General features: G+C 40.7%; 6 protein-coding genes across 6 annotated transcripts; 2 read left to right on the forward strand and 4 right to left on the reverse strand.

Moving 5' to 3' along the window:
* Nucleotides 1–64: 64 nt before the first annotated feature.
* LOC101305721 (peroxisomal membrane protein 11A-like) lies at nt 65–1,824 on the reverse strand. Its single transcript, XM_004291850.1, has 2 exons — nt 922–1,824; nt 65–339 (listed from the first exon to the last, which is right to left on the reverse strand). Exon 1 carries the CDS (start codon nt 1,724–1,726, stop codon nt 944–946), a length of 783 nt encoding a protein of 260 aa, XP_004291898.1. The 5' UTR covers nt 1,727–1,824; the 3' UTR covers nt 65–339; nt 922–943.
* An 852-nt stretch (nt 1,825–2,676) lies between these two features.
* Nucleotides 2,677–4,116, reverse strand: LOC101310867 (anthocyanidin 3-O-glucosyltransferase 5-like). The gene has a single exon (XM_004293173.1). It carries the CDS (start codon nt 4,114–4,116, stop codon nt 2,677–2,679), a length of 1,440 nt encoding a protein of 479 aa, XP_004293221.1.
* A 3,754-nt stretch (nt 4,117–7,870) lies between these two features.
* Nucleotides 7,871–9,786, forward strand: LOC101306008 (probable GMP synthase [glutamine-hydrolyzing]-like). The gene is made up of 4 exons (XM_004291851.1): nt 7,871–8,377; nt 8,633–8,774; nt 8,873–9,014; nt 9,108–9,786. Exons 1-4 carry the CDS (start codon nt 8,011–8,013, stop codon nt 9,411–9,413), a joined length of 957 nt encoding a protein of 318 aa, XP_004291899.1. The 5' UTR covers nt 7,871–8,010; the 3' UTR covers nt 9,414–9,786.
* Nucleotides 9,787–10,080: 294 nt separating this feature from the next.
* On the reverse strand, nt 10,081–11,930 carry LOC101306300 (protein BRASSINAZOLE-RESISTANT 1-like). Its single transcript, XM_004291852.1, has 2 exons — nt 11,611–11,930; nt 10,081–11,277 (listed from the first exon to the last, which is right to left on the reverse strand). The coding sequence occupies exons 1-2, from the start codon at nt 11,848–11,850 to the stop codon at nt 10,573–10,575; spliced, it is 945 nt and encodes a 314-aa protein (XP_004291900.1). The 5' UTR covers nt 11,851–11,930; the 3' UTR covers nt 10,081–10,572.
* Nucleotides 11,931–12,992: 1,062 nt separating this feature from the next.
* On the reverse strand, nt 12,993–14,332 carry LOC101311160 (NEDD8-conjugating enzyme Ubc12-like). The gene is made up of 5 exons (XM_004293174.1): nt 14,224–14,332; nt 13,741–13,849; nt 13,519–13,597; nt 13,217–13,333; nt 12,993–13,136 (listed from the first exon to the last, which is right to left on the reverse strand). The coding sequence occupies exons 1-5, from the start codon at nt 14,330–14,332 to the stop codon at nt 12,993–12,995; spliced, it is 558 nt and encodes a 185-aa protein (XP_004293222.1).
* An 8,416-nt stretch (nt 14,333–22,748) lies between these two features.
* LOC101311444 (uncharacterized mitochondrial protein AtMg00810-like) lies at nt 22,749–23,162 on the forward strand. The gene has a single exon (XM_004293175.1). The coding sequence runs from the start codon at nt 22,749–22,751 to the stop codon at nt 23,160–23,162; it is 414 nt and encodes a 137-aa protein (XP_004293223.1).
* Nucleotides 23,163–24,552: the final 1,390 nt, after the last annotated feature.

Raw genomic sequence — 24,552 nt, forward strand, 5'->3', positions numbered from 1 at the left:
ATGGTTCCAAATATATAGAAAGTTAAACAGACCACTGACTATTAGGCTCACAGATTAAAGGCTCTGGCTAATTGGCTCTAAGCTCAAAACTCCTGAAAGTTTTTGTTACAGAATGATTCACATAGATGGCGAAATGACTACAGTGGCAGACAAAAATGCCTTAGGTTCACCCACGGTCCTGCTCACAAGTTATTAACTATCTACAATTTCAACAAGGGTTATGAATCATGCGGCAACTACCCTGTGTATAAGGGTGGAGTGTCAAATCAACTCCAAGGCAAGGATTGAGTGGTAGTTGAACTGAACTACCAATATTGTTAATAACTTGTTCATGTTCTCCTGCACAAGAAAGGTTTTCAACAGCCAATCAATCATAACAATGCATTGCATAATGTCAAAGGAAAGCCTAGTGGAGAAAAGAAATGCACAGAAACAAAGAACTATGGAACTTAAAGCTCAGAAATAAAAAGCAACTGCAAAAACCCCAAATGCAGCACAAAAGTCACTTGACATGGTCTATTAAGTATCAACCCGACACAAGCTGCAACAATACATATGCTCCATCCCCAGCTCATAACTCATGAATTCATGATACACAATGTTGAACATCCTACTCAAGGGGCTTCTGGTTAGTAGACATACTAACATGATATGATAAGCGCCCGATCAATTGACCAGACAGCATTCGGTAACAATTTCTCAATGTGCTCGGAATAAAGAATTTCTTATTGAATCACTGTATTTTACAGCCTGCAATCACCTAGTTCTTATTCCTGACAAATGTAAACACTAGTGCACTAACAACCCTTCAGGCATTCCAAATTTTTATCTCCTAACAGTGACAGTATAACAGTTCTCACTCTCCTCCCTCTCTCCTAGTTTCAACATCAAACTAACAAACCAAATTTGAGGCATCCATACCTCGAAATAAACGCCATCAAGCTCAGCAAGACACCCAATTCTTATGAGTGCTGATCAATGCCGATAATAGCCCTGCGATCGACACAGAAAGCGGCCCCAAAAAATGCCCTTTTCCGTCACGAATATCAGCCAAGGCCATCAACGCATCAGCCGAATCCTGAACAACCGAAAGCCGCTTCATCAGCTTCTTCTCGATCAGCTTCCCCAGCCTCTCCTTCTCCTCCTCACACTTAATCCCCCTCGTAATCGCAACCTCGATGCTCATCTTCACGCGCTTCTCGTCCTCCGCAATCCGCCTCAAATCCCTAATCTTCAGCGAAACACTCCCCACGTACCCGACGAACTCGGCCCACGCGCTGATCAGCCCCAACCTCCGCGCGTGCCTCTTATCAATCAATCCCGACTTGACGAGCCAGACAAACTGCTCGACGAAGAAGTAGACTCCCTCGCCGCCGTAGGCCACGAGCGAGAGGGCGAGTTCTTCGGCGGAATCGAAATGAGAGGCTCTGAGGGCGTTGACGTCTTGGACGAACTTGCCGAGCCGGAAGGCCTTGCGACTGACGCCCACGCTCGACTCGAAACTCTTGAGGCGGTGGTTTAGGGTTAGGGTTTCGGGGAGCGCCGACGAGGCGAGAATGATCTTGGTGGCGTATCTGGATATTTTGAGAAGCTTGTCGACTCCATCTCGCTTTGCTAGGTAGGCTTCGAGGTGGTTCAGGAAGTCTTTCTTCTTCGGGTTCGATTGGATTATTGGGGTTTCCTTTTTTAGCAAGGGAGCTGCGGGTGATGAAGCTTCTGATTCCATCGGAAATGGAGTTGCAGAGAGACGCAGTGCTACCAGATTCGTTGGTCCCAAATTCGCGCAACTACCTCAGTAATTAATCAAAACGACGCCGTTGCGGCGGGAAACTGTTACGAGTGTTATCCTTGTTATTGTTTTGCGTGCCAACTATGGGCCTAGCCCACAAAGAGTTTATTTTACTGCCCAAAACGAAAGCCCGCGGCAATTAAGGAAGTCCAACGCTTATATAAATATTAACTAGCCTTTTTTAGTTTTTACCCGTGCTAATATTTGCATGGGATCACAAATTCACAATTACTGGTATGTATCCCGCTACCTATTTTTCGGATTGGAATGGGAAAATGATGGTCGGGTGGGACTACCACTCTGAGGCCGGGAGCAACATGGGTATGGCCTCTCCCCATGAGGTGTTTTTCACTTGTGGAGGATCGAACCAGTGACCTCCTATTACCAGGAGTGCCACTATAACATTCGCCCAACAAACAAATCCAGCATGCTTTCCACTGGACCAAACCCCATGGGTTCCTACTACCCATTTTTCGTTCCACGATTATCTATTTATTTTACTATTTTGTTTTTTAATTTGGATTCTTACAATAACCTTTATTTTTGATAACCTTCAATGAACTCATTAATGGTAAAATTGGTGAACACAATTTGGTGAATTTCATATTGTTTTACAGAAATAACCCTCTCTGATATCTTTTATTTTAGTGAACTTTATACTTGTGAGAGACAATTTAGAGACTTCATAAAATTGGTGAAGCGTTTGACACCAAAAAGGCCTGGCTTTTTAATACAGTAGAGATAGTAGAGATTTGAACCGATGAACACGTACACGTACACACATACAAATCTGAAGTCAAATAAATCACACACACAACTCAAACTTGAAAATTAAGCGTTCTTATTAACAGCATCAGTTTCAAACTTTCAAATAGCTAGGCACGCAATTAAAGACCCTTCCATTGTTTGGCCACTCTTGTAAGAGACTCCCAAGAAGAGCCACCACTCTCCAGGGCCCTCGCTGCACTCTCTTGTAGCTTCTTTGCTTTGCTTCTCATCACCTTCCCTTCTTCACCTTCCATAAGCAACCTCACCACCCTCTCAATCTCCTCCCTCCCAATAACCGTTTGTCCTTTACTCTTAACCGCCTTAACCGCCACTCCAACCTCCTCCGCCAGCATGGTCGCATTGGCCCTTTGCTCGGCGTACAACGGCCACGCAATCATCGGAATCCCACACGTCATACTCTCCAACGATGAGTTCCACCCGCAGTGAGACAGAAACCCTCCGGTGGACCTGTGCCGGAGAAACGCCACTTGGCTGGCCCACGAACGCACCACTAGCCCCACTCCACGTGTCCTCTCCACGAAACCCTCCGGTAAATAGGCCTTGGGGTCGTTCACGTCCCCTCCCACGTTGAAAAACGTTGCTGACGCACTCGCGTCGGTCGGCTTACGTACCACCCATATGAACCGCTGCTGACTCCGCTCCAGGCCCCATGCGAACTCGGTGAGCTGCGCGGCGGTTAAAGTCCCTCCGCTGCCGGGGACTATGAATAGTACGGAGTCTGGAGGCTGTTGGTCTAGCCAGGCCAGGCATTCAGCATCAGCTTTGGTCAACGGATCGTGCTCTTTTATAAGCGGTCCGATCGGGTAGATCGGAGGAGTGAGTATTTTCTGATAGAAAGGATTTTCTCTAATGGCTTTCAAAGGGACCGGTTCGAAGTCCTCCCATGTGTTTAAGAAAATACCGGACGCCTCACACAACCGGCTAACGTGCCCAAAGTAGTATCTGTACTCGTCATTCTTCCGGTCACGAATTTGGTCTAGCAAGTCTTCGGTTCGAACCGGGGAGCAACCAGGGACCTGAACCGGTTCCGGTAGGTCGATGAACTCACCCTCCACTTCACGGTCCATGGTGGGATGATACAGCGTGAAGGCACAAAAAGCAGCTGAGGGAGTGAAGAAAGAGTAGACTGGAATGGAGAGTTGTTTGCCAACGTCGAAACCTTGTGTGCAAAACACGTCGATGATGAGGGCTTTGGGCTTTCCCAGCTGGATCAGGACTGACTTTAGACACCGGAGGCTTTCCTCTACGATGACGCCGAGACGGTGGACGACTAACATTTCGTCGTTGACGAGGGAGGACACGTCGGCAGGAGGGAGGTCGATGACATGGAGGCCGGAGGGGAGGGAGGGGGAGTGGAGGAGGTCGGTTTGAGCGGTGGAAGCTTCGGTGGTGATATTGAGGAAGCTGACGCGGAAACCGTGGTGGACGACGAGGCGCTTGGCGAACTCAAGGAGGGGGATGATGTGTCCCATTCCAGGGCTCGGGAGGACGGCGACATGGTGTTCGTTCAGGCTATATGATTCAGCTGCCAAAACCATGCTGATTAGTCGTCTAAGTATGTACGTCAGTTCGTTGGAGAGAGTTGTGTAAAGAACAGGTAGTGCATCTGTGTATATATAAGTAGAGCTGTGAGCATCTTCTTGAAGGTTTCGACTTTTCTACTCACTTAGTCGACCAAGCTTGCATCACATACATTTCCTTTAATTATATTCTGCAGTCTCTAGCCTCTAGAACTTTACTAATATGTCGTATTCATCCGCTGCTGTTTAGTGACTTCTTGGGCAGGATAATGACCTAAGTTGCATAATCTACCTATCGAACTCCATAAAGAAATGTCTAAGATCAATGAGATATCTAGTATTCAATGAGATATCAAGCAACTGTGAATTGTCAAGTCGATCGGCATTCAATTTACATTTGACACAAAAGTCATTTGATATCTCTATTATCACCGTTGAAACTCAATACGTTTATCAACAAGACAATGGTAAAACATGTTCTCCACGACTCTCTAAACACTTGAGGCTGGTCCTATACCGTCTGTCCTTGCTTCTCCCCTAGTTGTTATCCAAAATTAATTTAGTCGCTAACTCGCTATTGCCGCAATGACTTTAGAATTAGCTTAAATTTTTTTTATTTTTTTATTGAAGATCGTGATATCCTAAAGGCTTCTAAGGCCTAACTAATCCGCTAGGAGCTCAGACAGCGAGCAGGGCATTGCAGCTCCTCCTCTGACCACTTTTGACAGTGTCATGATTCGAACCTAGGTTGGGGAGCACACCCAACTAGACAATAACTATTAGACTATTTTGCAGTGGTTAGAATTAGCCTAAATGTTGGAAATAATCAAATAGTTTAGTTACACGCTATACACATCCATAGATGGATCAGTTGCTCCTAACCGTTGTACAAGATATAATTCATATATAATAGTCGAGGTTTTTTGGTAAACCCTCATTCTTAATTCTCTACGAGATACGCGTGGGTTGGTTACTTGAGTTCCTTAGTTTCAAAATCAGTGGGGAGAGTTAAAGGGTCGATGCTCGATTAGATCATTTGCGGGTTGTGCAGATCTTTCCAGTTTTTGGATCTTCGAAGTTTACATTACACAGTGACCGTATATTTGCAGGAGACTTTGGATAACTCAGCTGGCCTCCACTACTGATCGATCGACACAATAATGCATTGGTTGATGAATATGTTCACACAAGTAAAATAAACTTTCTGGCCTATAAGGATTACCAATTCATTTGCCCAAGAAACTAATTAAACGAACAGAGAAAGGAACGTACTTGCCGGACGTATGCATCCATTATTATCCGATTCTGATATGATGACGATACATGCATGTATCGTGGATTGATCAGAAGTTTCAGATGCCACATGCAACTATTCAGAACTAGCGTCGACCAGATACAGTCAAAAGACGAAAAAGAGAAGAAAAAAATTATAACGAAATTAAGAATTCGGTTCTAATCCAATAAATAACCATCTTATTGCGTTAAGAGAGGTAAGCCCCTCATGATACAAATCGAATTGCGAAAAGCTGCAAAAGCAAACAACCTATTTTAATCAACAATTGTTTAGCCCATCGTCTTGTTAACTAACCAAAAAGACAGTCAATGACTCGTGACCTGTTTTCTTAATCATTGCAGATGTCATATCACAAACATTGTGATTATGGATCCGTGGATCGGTTAAATTAGAGGAAAATTCTAAATATACCGTGTCTCATAAAATATGTTGTTATAATTAATTGAAGAAATAACTAAATGACCGTATAATAACCATTTATCTAGCTAGGGCCATGTCGAAACCAACCAACCGAGTATTAACCGTATCAACCTAGTTGGTATACCAAAGACTCGGTAACCGACTTACTTGGGTTGGTACGGTATACCGTACCGGTCTTGGTAACATGATTGATACTTGGTATTTAGATTTTCATACTATCGATATACCGTACCAACCATATATGTATATTTATACAAAAATACACCCATATCTATGCAGGAAACGAGAATTGAACCTCAACTTTTTACAAACAACGTTCGCTCCCAACCATTGAAGCACAATACGCCTTCATTATGGTACATGCATATTTTATATTTATAACATCCTACATATATAAATAATACAAAAAGTCGGTATACCTACCAATGTCAGCCATACATTTACCCATTCAAAATCCCCCATGTGTCATACAATTAGACACATTTACAATATGTATGTTATACCATATAATATGATAAATAAACCTTTATCAATGTAAACGTTAGCTATCTTAATCTAGTTTGTTATAACTTTCCCTAGTTTTGCCATCGGACCAAACGGTCAACTGATGGGTTTTTTTTGGGGAGAATCGTCAACTGATGGGTTAGCGCGAGTGGTGAGCGGGAAATCTACTTTTGGGCCATTATAGATGGAGTTGAAGGCCTTTGACGTAACAATCAATTGGACCTTTGCTCACATGACATTTTCAGGAGTAAAAGTTGATAGGGCCCATAAAGGCTAAGAGTGAAGGCCCGGCCCAGTATAGAGTTGGTGTTGGATCAAGTCAAATAGCCGTTGGCTACGCACTATCGGGTGAGACGCTTTGGATTCTTTTACTCAAACGGTAAGGAAGCTCCCCACCACCAAAGGCTCAAAAGCGACCGGAGGATTATATATGCAAAACGGATACGTAACTCATTTCACAATTTTACATCCCAACCTTACCAACTGAATGCGACTCATGGCCTAAGCTTCGGTTGGGTTGTTCCTCCAACGGTCCAACCGCCACCACCGGCTTACCAGGTTCCCCTTCCATTTTATTACCTGAAATCTCACAAGTACCCCTTGTAACTCGACAACATGTTTAGTGTTGCTTCATGATTGAATTTGGAGTACTATATATTATGAGCTTAAATTAGGGTCTGGAGTCAATAAAGTGGAGCTAAATCAGCCTATAGATTCACCTTTCATTAGGCTGTCCCTCAACATCTTAATCAACATTGGAACCACCAAGAAAAGTACACTCTTAAATAAGTTTGTTCACCTTATGCATTTTTATCATTTTTGTTTGGCCCCATCATTTTATTGTCTATTCTCTTTTTTTGTGTGACCAAACTGAATCAATTTATACTAATAATGACTCATCAGTGATTACGTTAGTAAAATTATGATCATTGCGTACTAAGACAATGTTAGGTCATTTAGATAAAGATGTTTAATTACCATGTCCTATAATTTTTACATATTAAATTATCAGCCTAATGTAGTTATATTCAATCGCTTAACTGAATACCTCGTTAACCATTATAAGTGATCTAGTGGTTCTTATTTGGTTACGTGTGCTCCCAAATCTAGGTTCAAACACTGTTTATTTGAATTAACATTAGAGTACCGCAAGTTAATCACTTGGCGTATATGATTTACTTCAATTTTACATTCCAACACTGTGTCTGGCCAATTTGACAGCACTCTAATGTTAATTCATATGCACAGTGTTGTGTGTTTTGCTAAGCCTCACTTTAAACGCTACTTTTCTTTGGACAAATAGTTGGAAAAGGATATCCCTAGTTGAAAATGTAGGCAAAAGATATTGTAGAAAGAAAGTGTGGGCACCTCTCCAAAAAAAAAAAAAAAAGTGTGGGCAAATTGGACATTTGAAGAAGTATTATCATCTCTTTCCATTAAAGGTAACCGACACGCAATCAATATTACCGGCTAGTATGAGCACCTTACCCATTCCGGGTTTCCGTTTTAAAACAGTTCCGTTCTTTCGTCACTTTTGCAGGTCTCTGTGTTCTTCTCTCTACCCACTCCCACTTCCACTCCTCTCTGCTCCAAATCAAACACAAACTTCCACACATCCCTGACACAGCCTCTTCACCCAAAGACGCTGTCGTTTTGAACTTCAAGCCTGTTAGAGCAACCACTTGAACAAACCCATGGCAATGTCTGTGGCCACGAAGCTCCAATCCTCAATTTGCGAGCCTCGCGCCGTTCTCGGTCCTGGTGGGAACAGAGTCAGGGTTTCGGAGGGACCTAAACAAAAGTGTGAGGGGCTCAAGAAGCCGCCGCAGAGGCCGAGAAAACCGGCCCCGGAGATTCCGGTGTCGGTTGTGAAGAAAAACGTCTCCGTGGACAGCTCGTGTTCTTCGGATACCTCTTCAACTGGCTCATCTCCCAAGACGGCGAGTCCTAGAAAGACCGTAAGGCATATCAAGAGATTCAGGCCTCCCAAGCTTGTCTCAAACGACGTCGTCAAGCCCGACGGTCCACCTAAGCGATGTGAATGGATTACAGCAAACTCCGGTAAATAAATTTGCTCTCTTTTTTTTTTTTTCGAAAAAATTTGAATGTGAAAGAAATTGAGGACATTGTTTAACTGTTTGCTGTAAATTGATAATTAGTTTCAGGTATGAAAGCTTTGTATACCCTTACAATATTATAGTTCAGAATTGACAAAGATAACCAGATGTAATTTAATCTTAGTGACATATAATTTTACTGCGTTATTTTGATCTTTAGCATAGTGCAATTTACTGAAAGGAAATTTTGCTACAACAGACCCACATTACATTTCTTTCCACGATGAAGAATGGGGAGTTCCGGTTTATGATGATGAGAAGCTGTTTGAACTGCTAGTGCTTTCGCAATCTCTAGCAGAACTTAGTTGGCCTGAAATTCTTACCAAGAGGGACATATTCAGGTGTGCTTGTTTCCATTTCATATGTCATTTGAGTTTTGTGAAGTATACGGTGACCCTAAGCTAAGATTTTGATATATGGTTGTTCATCTCTTTGGCAGGAATCTTTTTGATAACTTTGATCCTTCATCCATTGCAAAGTTTGATGAGAACAAGTTGCTGTCACTTAAAATAAATGGCATCCCAATTCTATCCCAACAAAAGCTTCGTGCAATCGTGGACAATGCTATTCAAGTGGTGAAGGTATTCAACATTATTTGAGCAATGCAATATCAAGTCCCTTTAATGATTCCCTGTAGTGAAATTATAGGTTTTGATGCATTTTAATGTGTGTAGATTCAGCAAGAGTTTGGTTCCTTCAGTAAATACTGCTGGAGCTTTGTCAACCAGAAGGCGATCAACAATGGAGTTCGTTATGGACGCCAAGTACCAGCAAAGTCGCCAAAAGCTGAAGTTATAAGCAAGGATCTGATGAAGAGAGGCTTCCGTTGTGTTGGTCCTACCGTCGTGTATTCATTCATGCAAGTAGCTGGGATTGTGAACGATCATCTTGTAACATGCTTCCGGCACAAGGAGTGCGATGCTAATGCGAAGACGGATGTGAAACTTGAGAATGAGAAGTCCAAAGATATACTAAAGTGAAGCCATGGAAAAGAAGATCACACTTATCCTGCCTAGACTGACTGAGCCAAACTTTGTACCTAATCACATAAAACCACCTAGACTAGAAATTACTCTTAAGGTTAGAAGCAGCTGTAATTTTCGACTCGCCCATAACTGTTTTCTGGTTCCTACTATCATCTTGGTGCATGCTTAGCTCATCTGTACCCGCATTGTGTCTGACATTACGTATGGAGGTGGTTTCTGTTAGACAATAGATGCTTGCACGTTAAAATTAGCCATCTTCTGTCGCTATGTTTTGTAAAGTGCTTGTATAGTTGCTATGTTTTAGTCATATGTGTCCTGTAATAAATGTCTACATAATATCAGAAAATCCTGCTTAGTTCTTCTCTTCAATAACACACATGCTGTTTTCTGTTGAATATCTTCTTCAAACTTCATAAGTTTTATTTGTTGCTGCATATTAGTGCTATTTGTAAGATGAGACTCAGAGAATCGAAAATGAATTCTGCTTCCTCCTTGCTCATAAGGAATTATGAAAGAGATCCCCTGCATTAAGACAGACACTGTCTCGCCATTTTTGCGAGTTATTATTTATCTATAATACTTAAAAACAATGATTCAATCGGATTTAGTATTAAAGGTGCATGTGCAGGCAAGACATGAACATGAGCTATATCGGCTATGTCATTAACATGCCAGCCAGTCAGCCACCACTGTCGGGCCACCGGCAAGAACTTTTGACCAAGAGCTTAAAGACATACAAGCAAAAGAAGAAACATAAGTTGCGAAAACGAATTGCAAAATATACAGCATCCTTCCCAGTTTCTGAGTCTACAATCAAACCAAAAGAGAAAGAAAAAAGAAAAAGAGAAAAAGTTCTCAGTCTTCAAAGGCGAACATCAACAAGAAAGATCACACACTATCTGAATCTACTTTGATTTCCATTTGAGAATGAAGGAATAATATGACCTTAAATTGCACTCTCGAAAATTTTAATTTCTTGCATCAACCATGTCTGGTTTAAGCAGTTCTTTCACCCTGCCTTCACAGAGAGCTGCAATGCAGGTTCCAACACCAAGCTGAAATTGAATGATCTGTGGACCAGAAAACCAACCTCTTTTCTTCTGTTCCTAATAACTCTGGAACTCATATGCAGCATGCATCCCTAGTTGGTTGTTTAACTTCGAGGCTTACCATTGCCAAGTGTGAGCTCTAAATCATCCAATCCCACTTCATGAATCCTCTCCCCGACCCACGGCTTCACTTGTCCCCCGAGAAACTCAAACTCTGGTCCTCTCCCCATCTCCACCATTCCATTGGCTGGCAAGTTTTGCTGAGCAGTGGCAGGTTTCACAAGATTGAAGGTAGGGGAGGTTGGCCTTGCAGACAAGGCGGTTGCAAATTTCTGGAAGTTCATCCATTGGCCAGATTCAACAGTCGAGGTATCAGACTCATCACATTCAAAAATGGTGGGAGGAGTATGGAGTTGCTGTTGGTGACGAGTTGGACTAGCTGGAGCAGACACGGCGTAAAAAGGGTAATTGAAAGAGGCCATGGATTGTTTGGCAATGGAGTCCCAATTGGGAATTGGTTGGCTCTTTCTTGAGTTGGGAGATGAGAGTGGAGGGGTCACAGGAGCACTGTTAGAAATCCGGAGAGGAGGAAGAGATGGTATAGCAGATCGCAGATGGGGAAAGAGATTTGATGAATTGTTGGCATCAAAACAACGAGAAGGGCTTGGAAAAGACGAGGATGAGGGACTGGCTTGGTAGGAAGGAATTGGGCTTGGGAAGGAAGAAGACAAGGGACTCTGATTTAGAGAAGAATAGGGTGTAATTTTGGTTGAAGTGCCTGGTGTATCAACTGGGGGTGGCCTGAATCCCTGCACAACAAAGCCACATTACAATATTTGATTCAGGATCATCACATTAACACAATAACCCAAACAATCAATCCTCTACAGTAATCAACTTTCATCCAATTCCAATCCGAAATTAGTCGATTTCAACCAGCAAAGAAACTTGCATTTGTCGAATTGCAGACGGATCTAATGAAGAAAAAACAATGTACACTAATCACAGCGCTAGACCAACTGACTATATCCAAATTCCTGTCCTAAATCTCTTCAAAAATCATCAACTAAATAATAGAAATCAGAAAATTTCAGTACTCAACCATGAAAAACTGAAAAGAAGAAAAGGAGAAGATAAAAAACCTTTCGGTAAGTGGTGCCGTCTTCTTCGACAGTCCAACCAGCCTCGGCGCAGAGAGCCTTCAAGACCTCGTTGTTATCGCAGTGCTTGGGCAAGTTGAAGCTCCCCTGAGCTCGAAGCCCGGCGAATATCTTGGCCGCAATCGCCCTCCTTCTCCTCTCTCTCCTCCTGTTGTTCTCTCTTTCTCTCCACGACGGCTTTCTCCTCACCGTCGACGCCGAGGTGGCTCCGTCTGACGTCATAATTCTCCGAACAAAACAACCACCTCTCTCTCTCTCTCGCTCCNCNCTCTCTCTCTCTCTCTCTCTCTCTCTCTCGCTCCCTCACTCTCTCTCTCTCTCTCTCTCCGTGTTGCTACGGAGAAGCTGCTGTGCGTCGCAGTGGATTTAAGCTCAGTGAAAAATCGGATATGGAAATGCGTGTGTTCACGAGGAATGCGCTTTCCCTTTTTCGGTTCAAGTGTAGAAGAATCTCTCTGAGTTAGAAAATAGAAAATAAACCTCATTTTGGTAAAGTTGCGGTGCATCGCATCTGGACCAAATACGGTTGGCTGTTGTGGATTCTGTGCCGTTGGATCGGAATACTGGAATTCTTTGTCAGAGGATCAGTGTGCGGGAGAAGAGACGCATAGTAAGTATGGTGTGACGGAGTACAGGGTAGAGAAGAGATGGTTTGCCGCGTGTATGAAACAGTTTTTCTGATGACCTAATAATTCTCTGATGAGTCTGGAAGTTAGAGCGGAGCCCACAGCCTTATAATGAATTATTTTTGGTTTTTTCTGCTTTCTTCTCTGCATGGAAGTTGGTTCCTGTCTGAGAGCTTTCGGTTTATAAATGGGCCGAACCGGAGACTATTGGGCTTATGAGGTTTTAACTTAAAACAGTTATGCGAGCATCTCTATCAGTTTTTTCATATTCTTGGTTTATTTAATTTTGAGGAAGATTTTAGGTGTTTTGCTCTAACAGATTCTCTAAAAAAATTTCTAAAATAGGGAATGTGAAAAGAGAAACCCAAATTCCTCAAATTTACAACAAACTCTATAATTTTATAAGAGAATTTAAGGAATGATCATGAATTCTCTAAAATAGGGAAGCTGTTGGAGTTGGAGAAAAAAATAGCTCAAAAATTTGACTTTTGCTTTTCTATAATACAGAAGTTGTTGGAGATGCTCTGAATATGTATGTACATTATAGTGAAGCAAAATTATTATGCAATGATCAAAGATGACTGTTCTTTGGTCTCAAATGAATGGAGTTTGTTATTGATTGACAGAAAATGTTACAGTATCATACAAAATGCTGATAGATCACCACAGAAAACACAACGTTCACTCTTGCAAAAGCCTTGGACATTGAGCTAGCAATCCTCCTCTTACAGTGGGAGCTTAATAATCCGCGCGAGGGAAGTAGGTACATCCTATCCATTGATCACCAGCAATTGCTCTTTTCACATTTGATTCGAACGTCTCAGGATGATCCCTCAAAACCTCAGCTGCCTCATGATTCAAAGGATCTTCATAATTCGGTTGCTGCATAAAGAAATGCAGGGTTTGAGTTAAGGTCACAAACAGATACAACTAGACAGATGTAGAGTTGGAGACATGGATACCGTGAATAGGTAATACAATCCATAAATGACAGTGCTTATGTTGAGGACAGGTTTCCAATCTTCGCGAAGAATGTTAAGGCAGATATTCCCTTCCAAGTCGATGTTTGGATGATAAACCTGCAGATGGTATTCAGCTTTTAAGATGGTAGTGTAGTAGTATGGAGCATCCTTTTCCCTCCTAAAAGGCTAGACCTTATGCATTGCTATGCATATTGTTAACGATCTTGTGTAAATTGGTTTACCGGCTTTGCAGCATAATCAAAAGACTAGAAATAAATTGATACAATCCCAGTAAAGAGTACCTTTGTATCGCACTTGACCTTTGGTGCTTCATGAGGATAGACTGGGGTAACTTCAAATGTAAAAACAAACCTGCCACCTCTGTGACCAGAAGAAAGGGAAGTTGGAGTTCAGCTAAATGGCATCACAAAAAAGTTGCAATTGCTAACTGATACATTAAACCAATTCACTTTGAGCAAAGCATTTTAGTGACTTGGTATGGTAACAGTTAAGGTTTAACTTACTGATAGTACCCTTCATCAGGTTCTATGGTGACCTCAAAGTTCATCAGATCATCTTGTCCATGTGGGAATGCTATGCTAATTGTATTTGGCAGGTTTAACTCAGTTATATCTACAATTAACACAAGAAATGGAAAAATAAGACTAGTTGAAGGAGGCTAAACAATCAAATAACACAGGATATATATAGTTGGCTTGCACCCTGATCTCGTAGAGTATAAAAGATCAAAAGTGTGTTGGGCAAATATGAAGGCTGTTCATAAGGGTAAAGGCACCCAAGTCAGTGCAGATGATAACTTGTTCTACAAAATCATACCATGTCTACAAGAGAAAAAGAAAACTGAATTATTACAATCTAAACCATGTTGAAGAAGCATGATAATGAGGAATGCATGGATTGCATCGAACAATATTGTTGCGAATAGCATGTATCAGTGTATAGGGAACAGTTTCCCAATTCTCAATTGTAAATGAAAAGGCTGAGACCTCTTTGAACGCGTAATTCCCCTGCACTTTGCTTCTTGACAGGCGCCTTCTCTTTTGCATTGTCTACAAGTTCCTGTTGTTTTTCCTTCACTTTGAATAACCTGATCATTGTTTCTGAAATGAAATTCCAGGCATGGTTAACAGTATTGTGATCCAAACAATTCACAGCGTAGAATAAAATCTGATCAAAGCTAAGAATATTTGTAATTGTTGATGATGCGCAATGGGGTAAAAGAAAGAGAAGCTAACCTGCTCGACTTATTTTAGATGATGGAAGATGAAAGAGTGCTGCCAATAATGGCAGAATCTTTCTAAATACTTTCACCTTTTTCCATTTGGGGGACTATTTTTGATTTGTTGGTTTGTTTTCTCATTTTCATGGTCGTCCTTGTCCTTCTGCCTTTACATTCAACCTTGCAATTTCTGTTTCAAGTCCTAAAACATAGGAGGCACAGGCTCCGCAAATCGTCACGGTGGTTATTCACGACATGTCGTATGTTGTGTCCAATTGGTTTTGAGAAAAAAGACTTAATTGTTTAGGAAAAGAAAAGGCTATATATAGTAGCAAATTGACACCATGGATAAAAGAGAATATCCTTTCCTTCCCATCTCAATTACTAAAATCATCTATCGACTACTAAGGATATATCGAAGATCCTAAAAATATAAATTTCGATAGAAATTTTTTGATGGAAAGATAAATTAAAATTCTGACAAAAATTCCTGGAAGCTTGGAGATATATAATTAAACATGGAAGCTTTTCTGAGTTTGTAGTATGAATTCTAAACAGACCGACAAAAAAAAAAATTAAACAAATTGATTCGCTAAATCTATTGCTCAACTACGTTACTTTTTTTCTTTTTTGAGGAAACCTCAACTGCGTTACTTGAGCTGTGTATGAGCTGCGACAAATCCTCTGAAGCCATACTAACATAAACCAGAGCACCACTCTCCAAAACAAGTTGGTATGGGAAATATCTGAGAAGGTCGAAAGTATCTTGATGGGAGGTCTGAGAATTCTTCTTCACATAATTCCATACTTTTACAGCGTCCTCTTCCGACTTGAACACGACCCGATGAAAGTAGAAATCTTGCTTCTTTACTACTAGATGAGCTGCTACTGCCTTTACTTCTTCTTTTCCACCATATTTCCTGTCAAAATTAGAATACGAGGACGCTTAAGAATATACGTATATACGTTTGTGATATATTTGGAGAAGGAAATTAATAGTGAGCCAGTGTTCATGCATACCTGAAATGATTTATGAGTTGGTCTGTAAAAATTGGTTGTTGGAACCTGGTTGTAGAATAAACCAGGAAGAGTATCCTCGATTGATATTCTTGGAGCGTGTAGTATCCGCAGTCCAAGCGTGAGCTAACCACGGGGTTTGGGACATCAAAAGGGTCGACATCAGGCATCGTGATTATAGCTTGATTAGGAACTATCTTATACCCTGGATAAATGCACAGGCATGTATGAATTACTTTAGAGAGTGAATTTATCATTTTTATGTAAAAAGAAAAGAGAAGAAAAAAATAGAAATATTACGTCTGAGAATTCCACCAGTGAACTTATCAAAGAAGGATGCATTGAATAATGCTTCTAGGGCTATTTTAGCAACTTCGTCTTCGGTGGACTTGCCATGCTGATATCTAGAATATTACACGACTCATGTTAGCATAACAGATTAAAACTGATCACAAGTAATTAAGAGAAAAAAAATGAAAATCAATTAGAACAAGCAGTATTTACCGAACGTTTATAATTCTTTGAGCATATTTAGAACCAGATCCCAGTACTACAGAGCCGAGGGAGTGCGTTTCATTCGTAACGTGTCCGTCCATTGTAAAAATACGATAAAGTTGAAGACCCTGCGAATCGAAACAACAATTTAAGTAAATATAACCAAGTGAGAACATTAAGATTTGAATTTTGCAGCTTACATCTTGTGCATCCCATCCAGCCAAGAGGACACCAAATGCTTTGTCGTTCTTAATGTTTTCAGGCAGACCCCGTAAATGATCAGACATTTGTCGTAATGCATATACAACTGATTCACCGTTCTTCTTGAACTGCATTATATCAAACAAGTAATTGTCTTTAGGCTAGAGTACTAGTTCCAAATCGAAGCAAAACTACGTACAGATCGCAGAGAGATCAGTACGTCCAAGTAATGAGCTAAGGAGAATGATATATATAGTTTAGGCGCTCTTACCTCAGCTTCACATTTGTATGTCACACTGCTACACATGTCCTCGCAATCAATAGCTGTCCCGGACATTAGAGCAATTATAGATGAAGATATTTCAAACATTTTCACCTCATCGTTTTTAACTGAAACATATATAATAGAGAAAAAGTTAGATAAAAATAAAAATATAAAAAAGGATGAAGAGTTAGAGTTCTTCTCATGCAAAAATAAAAAGTGAAAGAGCTGGGAAGATAATCGTTACTCTTAAGTGGCCTGTCAAGTCTTTTTTCAGTTGAAGACCTAGAATCAGCTGCGACTAGGATGCCCTTTGGTTGTCCCTCGACCTCGTACAACAGACCAAGAAGTGTTGTCCCTTTTGTTTCTCCCTCCGAAGAGTAGTGTTTTGAACTCGTGCATCCCATATTGAATCCTATCAAAAAGCTGAAATCTCATTAATTACAGTTAAGAATACGTGACAACAAATAAGCAATTAAGCAAAGGTCTTACAAATTTGTTAATTCTAGATAAGAATATGATGACACACATTGTAATTTATCAAACCTATAGGTGGATTGACGACATGATCATGCTAGGTTTCAAGGTTTATTATTCAAAAGCTAACACTAGCTAGTCTAAATATTTAAGATGTATCCTCAAATCAACAACATAGAAAAAAAAACTTAGAGATACTGACATACCAAGAGAATGGCAAAGATCAAAGTATACAATCTTGATCTGAATTGGTTGAATTGCTAATTGAACTTGGTTATATAGAGCACTATTCCTTAAGTTCATAAGAATAGGGAAATATTAAATCGGGAAATAAAATATTTAGTCTACCGGAATGATATAAGGAATCCCAATTCATTAACATGCAAGTAAGGAAAGTAAACTTCATTAGATCAATTAGGAAATTAAGAAGAACTTTTACCTCACAACACAAAGAAATTAAAAAGGAAAAAAAAAACAATCATAAAATCAAGAAGATTCACCTCACAGCACAAGATTTAGCACACATCATATATATAACAATCATGTTTTATGGTTTCTCACAATTATTTAGGCTCTCTCAAAGCTAAGCCTAAATTCAACTATCCCCAAAAGCCATGACGATCTGGAAAACTATATGCAACCTCGTGCACTTTAGGGCACCAGCTATGCTTTCGATTGTTTCAGGATTCGTGAGGAAAATTATCTGCAATTTCCTTGGAGTACTGGTTCATCTGCGTATAGGAAAAAAAGGTTTTATTTTATTTTATTTTGTGTTAGTACATTCTCATCCTTGCATCAAACCCTAAGTCTTAACCTAAAGCTCCAAATTTCTCTTTCGCACAGATACAGCCGTCAAGATTAGCGGCCGAACTGAACTGGTGAAGCTCTGTGATCCTCCAACAACAGAAACGGTGGAAATCCTCATTGAACCCAATAATAACGATGCCGGTATGATCTTTGCCTCTCTCTTTTTCAATGCTAAAAGAATTTAATCTATATTTTAACTATTTTTCGATAAGCTTAACCCTATTCTTTTCCTTTTGGTATTTAACGATAGCATCGCAAGCAGGTTGCAAAATAGAAGAACCAAATGCTTCCAAATACACTTATTGTACCATCTGCAAAAATCGTGATCACGACTTGGAGATGTGCCCTGACAGATTTGGGAAAGTTATAACAGTTTGTAGCGTCTGTGGTCATCTCCCATGTAAAAATGCGGCTGACGACCACAAGGAACACCATTATGTACGTCTACTATATTGTCGCCTTTGTGATGAGATTGGTGATCACTTGACTGCACTGTGCCCGGACATGGAATCCGACTTGGGTGACGAGGACTGGGATTCTGACACGGATGATGATAACTGGGATAATCAGGGTGATTTGCCGGAGAATACACAGACGGCCGCCGCTGCTGCATAGAGATTAGGGGTCGAGTGCCAATCCCCACTTTGATATGCTCGATTGTTTTCTTTTTTATTAATTTTAGGATGTAGTTATTATATACTATTACCATGATCAATTAATTGTATGCTGTTTTCTTCAATCCATGATCATTGTTCAATTTGTGGTCTATATTTTGACCAAATATATCAGAATAACATTAGCAGCTCTATCCTTTAATAAAAAACATATTAGCAGCAATTTGTAGAGTAATCCCCCGGCACGCTTAATATAATCTGATGAGCACTTATCCAATCGATCCGATCCCAACAAGTCGACTGACTGGCTATACTGATTTTCCTTTTCCATCTCCTTTGCTTCGTCAAAATTGTTACAGCAAAGAGTCTCCATGGCACCACCTAGCCTCCAGGGCCCTATTCTGGAACCAGCACCCTCGCCTTGGTCACTTGGTGGCTCGTGCTTCACCAATTATATCAGAATAACATTACGTCGAGCTCTATCCTTTAATAAAAAAACATATTAGCAGCAATTTGTAGAGTAATCCCCGGGCACGCTTAATATAATTTGGTTATCTGGTATACGATCGATCCGATCCTAATAAGACTGACTAGCTATACTGATTTTCCTTTTCCATCTCGTTCGCTTCGTCAAAATTGTTACAGTAGAGAGTCTCCATGGCACCACCTCCAGGACCCTATTCTGGAACCAGCACCCTCGCCTTGGTGGCTCGTGCTTCCGCATTCTCTCTTGGACTCGTCTATGGAAGCATTAAGCAAAAGGTCCTCATGGCTAAGGCTAAATATGGCTGCATCAAAGGCTCATCACTGAAAAGAGGTGTGTTCTACTGGAAGTTGTGAATGAGGATTTGGGGATAGGAATAATGCACATTGGTGTTGTACCTACATTTCATTCTTAGAGCTTTTGTGGATTATGAGAACCTTGCTTTGAAGCTGCAAGGTAGAGATTTTGAATTGAGAAATATGAACTCATGGAAAGATAATATTAAGGAAAGAAATCCTTTGTGATTAGAAGTCTTATTCTTTAACAAATATTATGTATTATCTTTGATTTGTATTACCATAATTAGTCCTAGGATTGTGGATGAAATTAGCATCCTTTGTGTATAAGAAGTTGTAACCCGTTTCTGGAGAAAATCAAGAATACAATTTCTTCTCAGTATAATTCTCTTTATGGTATCAGAGCAGGTTACCCGCATCCACGTGTAAAGCCTAATGGCCACACGCACTCCACGTCACCCAAAATGTTGTCCACGTGTTAGGCTTGAAAATTCGCCACACGTGCAGGAGCATGTTGAGATATATATATATATATGTCACATCGGGAATTGAGACCTTGCATGTGGATTTATAAGGGTTTGAGCCACTCCACTCATTACTCATTGGTTTTGGATGTGAACCCCATATCACTTAATCATGGGATGAAAGGGATGCAATTTGCGGAATTCCTCCTTGCACTTGCAATGTAACGACCGAGATTGAGACTTATATGGAAACGTAGAAGACAATGAAGTTCTTGATGGGGCTCAATGATGATTATGCCACAATCCGGAGCAATATCATCGGAATGGATCTTTTACCGGCTGTGAACAAAGCATATGCCATGACATTACGTCATGAGAAACAAGCAGAGGCTTCTAGCGGAAAGGCTGCTATGCCGAAAGAGGCGTCTGCGTTTGCGGTTAAGAAATTTGGTCGAGTTTCTAATGCTGCAGAAGGAGAAGTCAAGTGTGAAAAATGTCACCTTACCAATCATAGCACTAAGAACTACAGGGCACATCTAAAGTGTCCCTACTGCAATGGTAAATGTCACACTTATGACTATTGCCGTAAGAGAAGGAATGCAATGGAAGGAGGACAAGGAAGCTCAAGAGCCAACCATGCAACTTTGTCAAACGAAGGCAAGGATGATGTGACTAAGTTTCATTGTCAAAAAGTGAATGTCAGCAGATGATGGGGCTTCTGAGCAAAATCAAAACAGCAGCTGCAAATAACACTGATGGTCATCAGTTACTAGAGATGTTGAACACGAGCAAGCAGCCCGCTGTCAATCTTATCGGTAATGTCCCTAACTATGAGGAATTTACAGGTAAAGTATTTGCCCTCTCACAAGACAACATAGATATACCATAGATCCTAGACAGTGGGGCTAGTGATCATATAGTTTGTCACTCAGCCTTTCTCATATCACTGCATCTTGTGCACAATCGTAGAGTAAAATTACCTGATGGACTGATGGAAATTCAGCACTTGTTTCTCATATTGGAACAGTGTCATTTTCTCCACATTTTGTCCTTCACAATGTCCTTTGTGTCCCATTATTCTATCTAAATCTCATCTCCATCAGCAAACTTACATTCGATTCTTTTTACATCACCATATTTCTCAAAGATGTTTGTTTCATACAGGACCTTCGATCGGGGAAGATGATTGGGATGAGAACTGAAAGTGAGAGACTCTACTACCTCAATTTGCCAAGGAAAGGAATATGCAATGTAGTCAGTACCAAAATACAAGATCCATGGCACCAAAGGCTCGGACATCCACCCAGCAAAGTATCTTATTTATTTCCCTTTCTGAAAAATAAAGCTTGCGATGCAAGTAATTGTCCATTTGCCCTTTAGCTAAACTCACTAGGAAACCCTTTCCATTAAGTATTTCTTCTAGCAATTCTTGTTTTGATTTAATTCATGTGGACATATGGGGTGGCTATCATGTCCCATCTCTCTCTGGAGCACAATATTTCTTAACATTAGTTGATGATCATTCAAGGTGCACTTGGGTTTACCTTATGCAACACAAGTCTGAGGCACAAGCCCTGCTCATTTATTTTATCAACTTAGTTGACAATTAGTTTGGCCAAAGAGTGAAAGTTGTTAGAAGTGACAATGGCCCAGAATTCAAGTGCACAGAATTTTATTCATCCAAGGGCATTATGCATCAGACTAGTTGCGTCAACACACCATAACAAAATGGTATTGCTGAGCGCAAAATCGACATTTGCTAAATGTTGCCCGTGCTCTTCTTTTCCAAGCACACATGCCTAAGGAATTATGGGGGATGCCATACTTACTGCTTCTTACCTAAAAAACAGAACACCAACACCACTTTTGCAAGGGAAAACACCATTTGAAAAACTTTTCCACAAACCACCAAATTATTCTCATTTGCGTGTTTTTGGATGTCGTTGTTTCGTTTCCACTCATCAACTCCGACCTAGCAAATTTGATCCACGCTCTACTGAGTGTATTTTTCTTGGCTACCCTCATGGTCAAAAGGGATACAAGGTCTATAGCTTAGAGGACAAGAAAGTGTTGGTGTCATGAGATGTCATTTTCTTTGAAACCGAGTTTCCTTATCAAACGGGTATCCTCACATCTCCGATCCCTACTAATTCTCCATCCCACAGTACTTTCTTTCCATCTTTACCATTGATGAATATCAAATCTCCCCATATCAAGCGTGAGGGTCTTTCGCTTGGCACATCATCACCAAACTCACATGTGCCACCAGATACGACGTCACCATCACCTTGTTTGCCACAACCACGCAGATCATCTCGACCAACCAAAACTCCGACCATATTGCAGGACTTTCACATTGAGGCAGCCCTCCCTTCACGTACCACTCTATCATCCTCCACAAGCGAGGTCACTCCTTCAGGTACCACTCACTCTCTTTCCCATGTTTTATCCTATGATAGGCTCTCTCCTACACATAAAGCTTTTACTATTAAAATTACCCTAGAAAAGGAACCTAGGTCTTTTTCTCAGGCTGTACTTGGACCACGGTGGAGAGAGGCTATGATTAAAGAGATTCAGGCTCTTCAAGAAAATAAGACATGGAGTTTGGTGCCGCTTCCTGCTCATAAGAAACCAATAGGTTGCAAGTGGGTTTACAAGATCAAATACAACCCAGATGGCATAATAGAGAGATACAAGGCTCGTTTGGTTGCAAAGGGATAGCCAAGTTGAATGGATTGACTATCGAGAAACTTTTCCTCCAATGGCCAAGCTAACAACGGTTTGAGTGTTACTCAGCCTCGCAGCTATTTGAGGTTGGCATCTACACCAATTAGATGTCAACAATGCATTTCTTAATGGTGATCTCTATGAAGATGTGTACATGCAGTTGCCTCCTAGTTTTGGCCGAAAGGGGGAGAATAGGGTCTGCAAGTTACACAAGTCATTATATGGCCCCAAGCATGCATCGAGGCAATGGTTTTTGAAGCTCTCTGCTGCTCTCAAAGCTGCCGGATTCAAACAGTCTTGGTCTGACTATTCGCTATTCGTCCGAAACACAAATGGTAAATTCATAGCTTTACTAGTTTATGTTAACGATGTTATAGTGGCAGGAAACGATTTGCAAGATATCATGGAGACAAAATAATTTCTTGCAAGTCATTTTAAGCTAAAGGATATGGGTCAGTTAAGATATTTTCTTGGAATAGAGGTGGCAAGGTCCAAGCAAGGCATTGTTCTGTGCCAACGAAAGTATGCACTGGAGGTTCTCGAAGATGCAGGCTTTCTGGGTGCCAAGCCTTCCCAATTCCCAGTTGAGCAGAACTTAGTATTAACTCAAGAAGATGGCGATGTGTTAAAGGATGCTTCCCAGTATCGAAGAATGGTTGGGAGACTCATATACCTTACAATCACAAGACCAGACCTTGTCTACGCTATGCATATCCTAAGTCAATTTATGGGTAAGCCTAGACAACCTCATCTAGATGCAGCGTACAAGGTTTTGAGATATGTTAAACAAACGCCAGGACAAGGAATACTCTTGCCTTCCACAGGACAGTTGGAGCTCAAGGTGTATTGTGATGCAGACTAAGCTTGCTGCAAAGACACAAGAAGGTCAACCACTGGCTACTACATTTTTCTGGGTAATGCACCCATCTATGGAAAACTAAGAAGAAAACTAAGAAGCAAGGAACAGTGTCTCGTTCAAGTGTCGAAGCGGAGTATAGGTTCATGGCCACGACATGTTATGAAATAACATGGTTGCGAAGCATACTAAATGATTTGAGTGTCAGACATGCACATGCAGTTAAACTCTTCTGTGATAATCAGGCTGCCATTCACATAGCATCAAACCTTGTGTTTCATGAACGCACAAAGCATATTGAGATTGATTGCCATGTTGTACGTGAGAAAGTGCAGAGAGGACTAATATATCAAGACTGTGCATATTCGAACACAAGAACAGCTAGCTGATTTGTTCACCAAACCAGTGAGTTCGAAGCAATTTTCTGACCTATTGAGCAAGTTGGGTGTAATTAACATACACTCCAACTTGAAGGGGAGTATTAAGGAAAGAAATCCTTTGTGATTAGAAGTCTTATTCTTTAACAAATATTCTGTATTATCTTTTATTTGTATTACCATAATTAGTCCTAGAATTGTGGATGAAATCAGCATCCTTTGTGTATAAGAAGTTGTAACCCGTTTCTGGAGAAAATCAAGAATACAATTTCTTCTCAGTGTAATTCTCTTTAGATAAATTAAAATTCTGACAAAAATTCATGGAAGCTTGGAGATGTATAATTAAACATGAAAGCTTTCCTGAGTTTGTAGTATGAATTCTAAACAGACCGCAAAAAAAATATTCAACAAATTGATTCGCTAAAATCTATTGCTAGCTCAACTACGTTACTTTTTTTTTCTTTTTTGAGGAAACCTCAACTGCGTTACTTGAGCTGTGTATGAGCTGCGACAAATCCTCTGAAGCCATACTAACATAAACCGGAGCACCACTCTGCAAAACAAGTTGGTATGGGAAATATCTGAGAAGGTCGAAAGTATCTTGACGGGAGGTCTGAGAATTCTTCTTCACATAATTCCATACTTTTACAGCGTCCTCTTCCGACTGGAAAGTAGAAATCTTGAACACGACCCGATGAAAGTAGAAATCTTGCTTCTTTACTACTAGATGAGCCGCTACTGCCTTTACTTCTTCTTTTCCACCATATTTCCTGTCAAAATATTAGAATACGAGGACGCTTAAGAATATATGTATATACGTTTGTGATATATATGGAGAAGGAAATTAATAGTGAGCCAGTGTTCATGCATACCTGAAATGATTTATGAGTTGGTCTGTAAAAATTGGTTGTTGGAACCTGGTTGTAGAATAAACCAGGAAGAGTATCCTCGATTGATATTCTTGGAGCATGTAGTATCCGCAGTCCAAGAGTGAGCTAACCACGGGGTTTGGGACGTCG

This window comes from Fragaria vesca, linkage group LG2 (genome assembly GCF_000184155.1).
Source record: "Fragaria vesca subsp. vesca linkage group LG2, FraVesHawaii_1.0, whole genome shotgun sequence".
In the NCBI taxonomy this organism is placed as follows: Eukaryota; Viridiplantae; Streptophyta; class Magnoliopsida; order Rosales; family Rosaceae; genus Fragaria; species Fragaria vesca.

Excerpts from the sequence above, each read along its gene's own strand:
- LOC101305721 (XM_004291850.1), bottom strand. The coding sequence starts at position 1,726 with ATGGAATCAGAAGCTTCATCACCCGCAGCTCCCTTGCTAAAAAAGGAA.
- LOC101310867 (XM_004293173.1), bottom strand. The coding sequence starts at position 4,116 with ATGGTTTTGGCAGCTGAATCATATAGCCTGAACGAACACCATGTCGCC.
- LOC101306300 (XM_004291852.1), bottom strand. The coding sequence starts at position 11,850 with ATGACGTCAGACGGAGCCACCTCGGCGTCGACGGTGAGGAGAAAGCCG. Across the intron at positions 11,278-11,610 it reads ACGGCACCACTTACCGAAAG|GGATTCAGGCCACCCCCAGT; the intron begins GTTTTTTATCTT and ends TTTGTTGTGCAG.
- LOC101311444 (XM_004293175.1), top strand. The coding sequence starts at position 22,749 with ATGGGTCAGTTAAGATATTTTCTTGGAATAGAGGTGGCAAGGTCCAAG.
- LOC101306008 (XM_004291851.1), top strand. The coding sequence starts at position 8,011 with ATGGCAATGTCTGTGGCCACGAAGCTCCAATCCTCAATTTGCGAGCCT. Across the intron at positions 8,378-8,632 it reads ATGGATTACAGCAAACTCCG|ACCCACATTACATTTCTTTC; the intron begins GTAAATAAATTT and ends TTGCTACAACAG. Across the intron at positions 8,775-8,872 it reads ACCAAGAGGGACATATTCAG|GAATCTTTTTGATAACTTTG; the intron begins GTGTGCTTGTTT and ends TCTCTTTGGCAG.
- LOC101311160 (XM_004293174.1), bottom strand. The coding sequence starts at position 14,332 with ATGATCAGGTTATTCAAAGTGAAGGAAAAACAACAGGAACTTGTAGAC. Across the intron at positions 13,850-14,223 it reads GGAATTACGCGTTCAAAGAG|ATATAACTGAGTTAAACCTG; the intron begins GTCTCAGCCTTT and ends TGTTAATTGTAG. Across the intron at positions 13,334-13,518 it reads AGGTCAAGTGCGATACAAAG|GTTTATCATCCAAACATCGA; the intron begins GTACTCTTTACT and ends TACCATCTGCAG.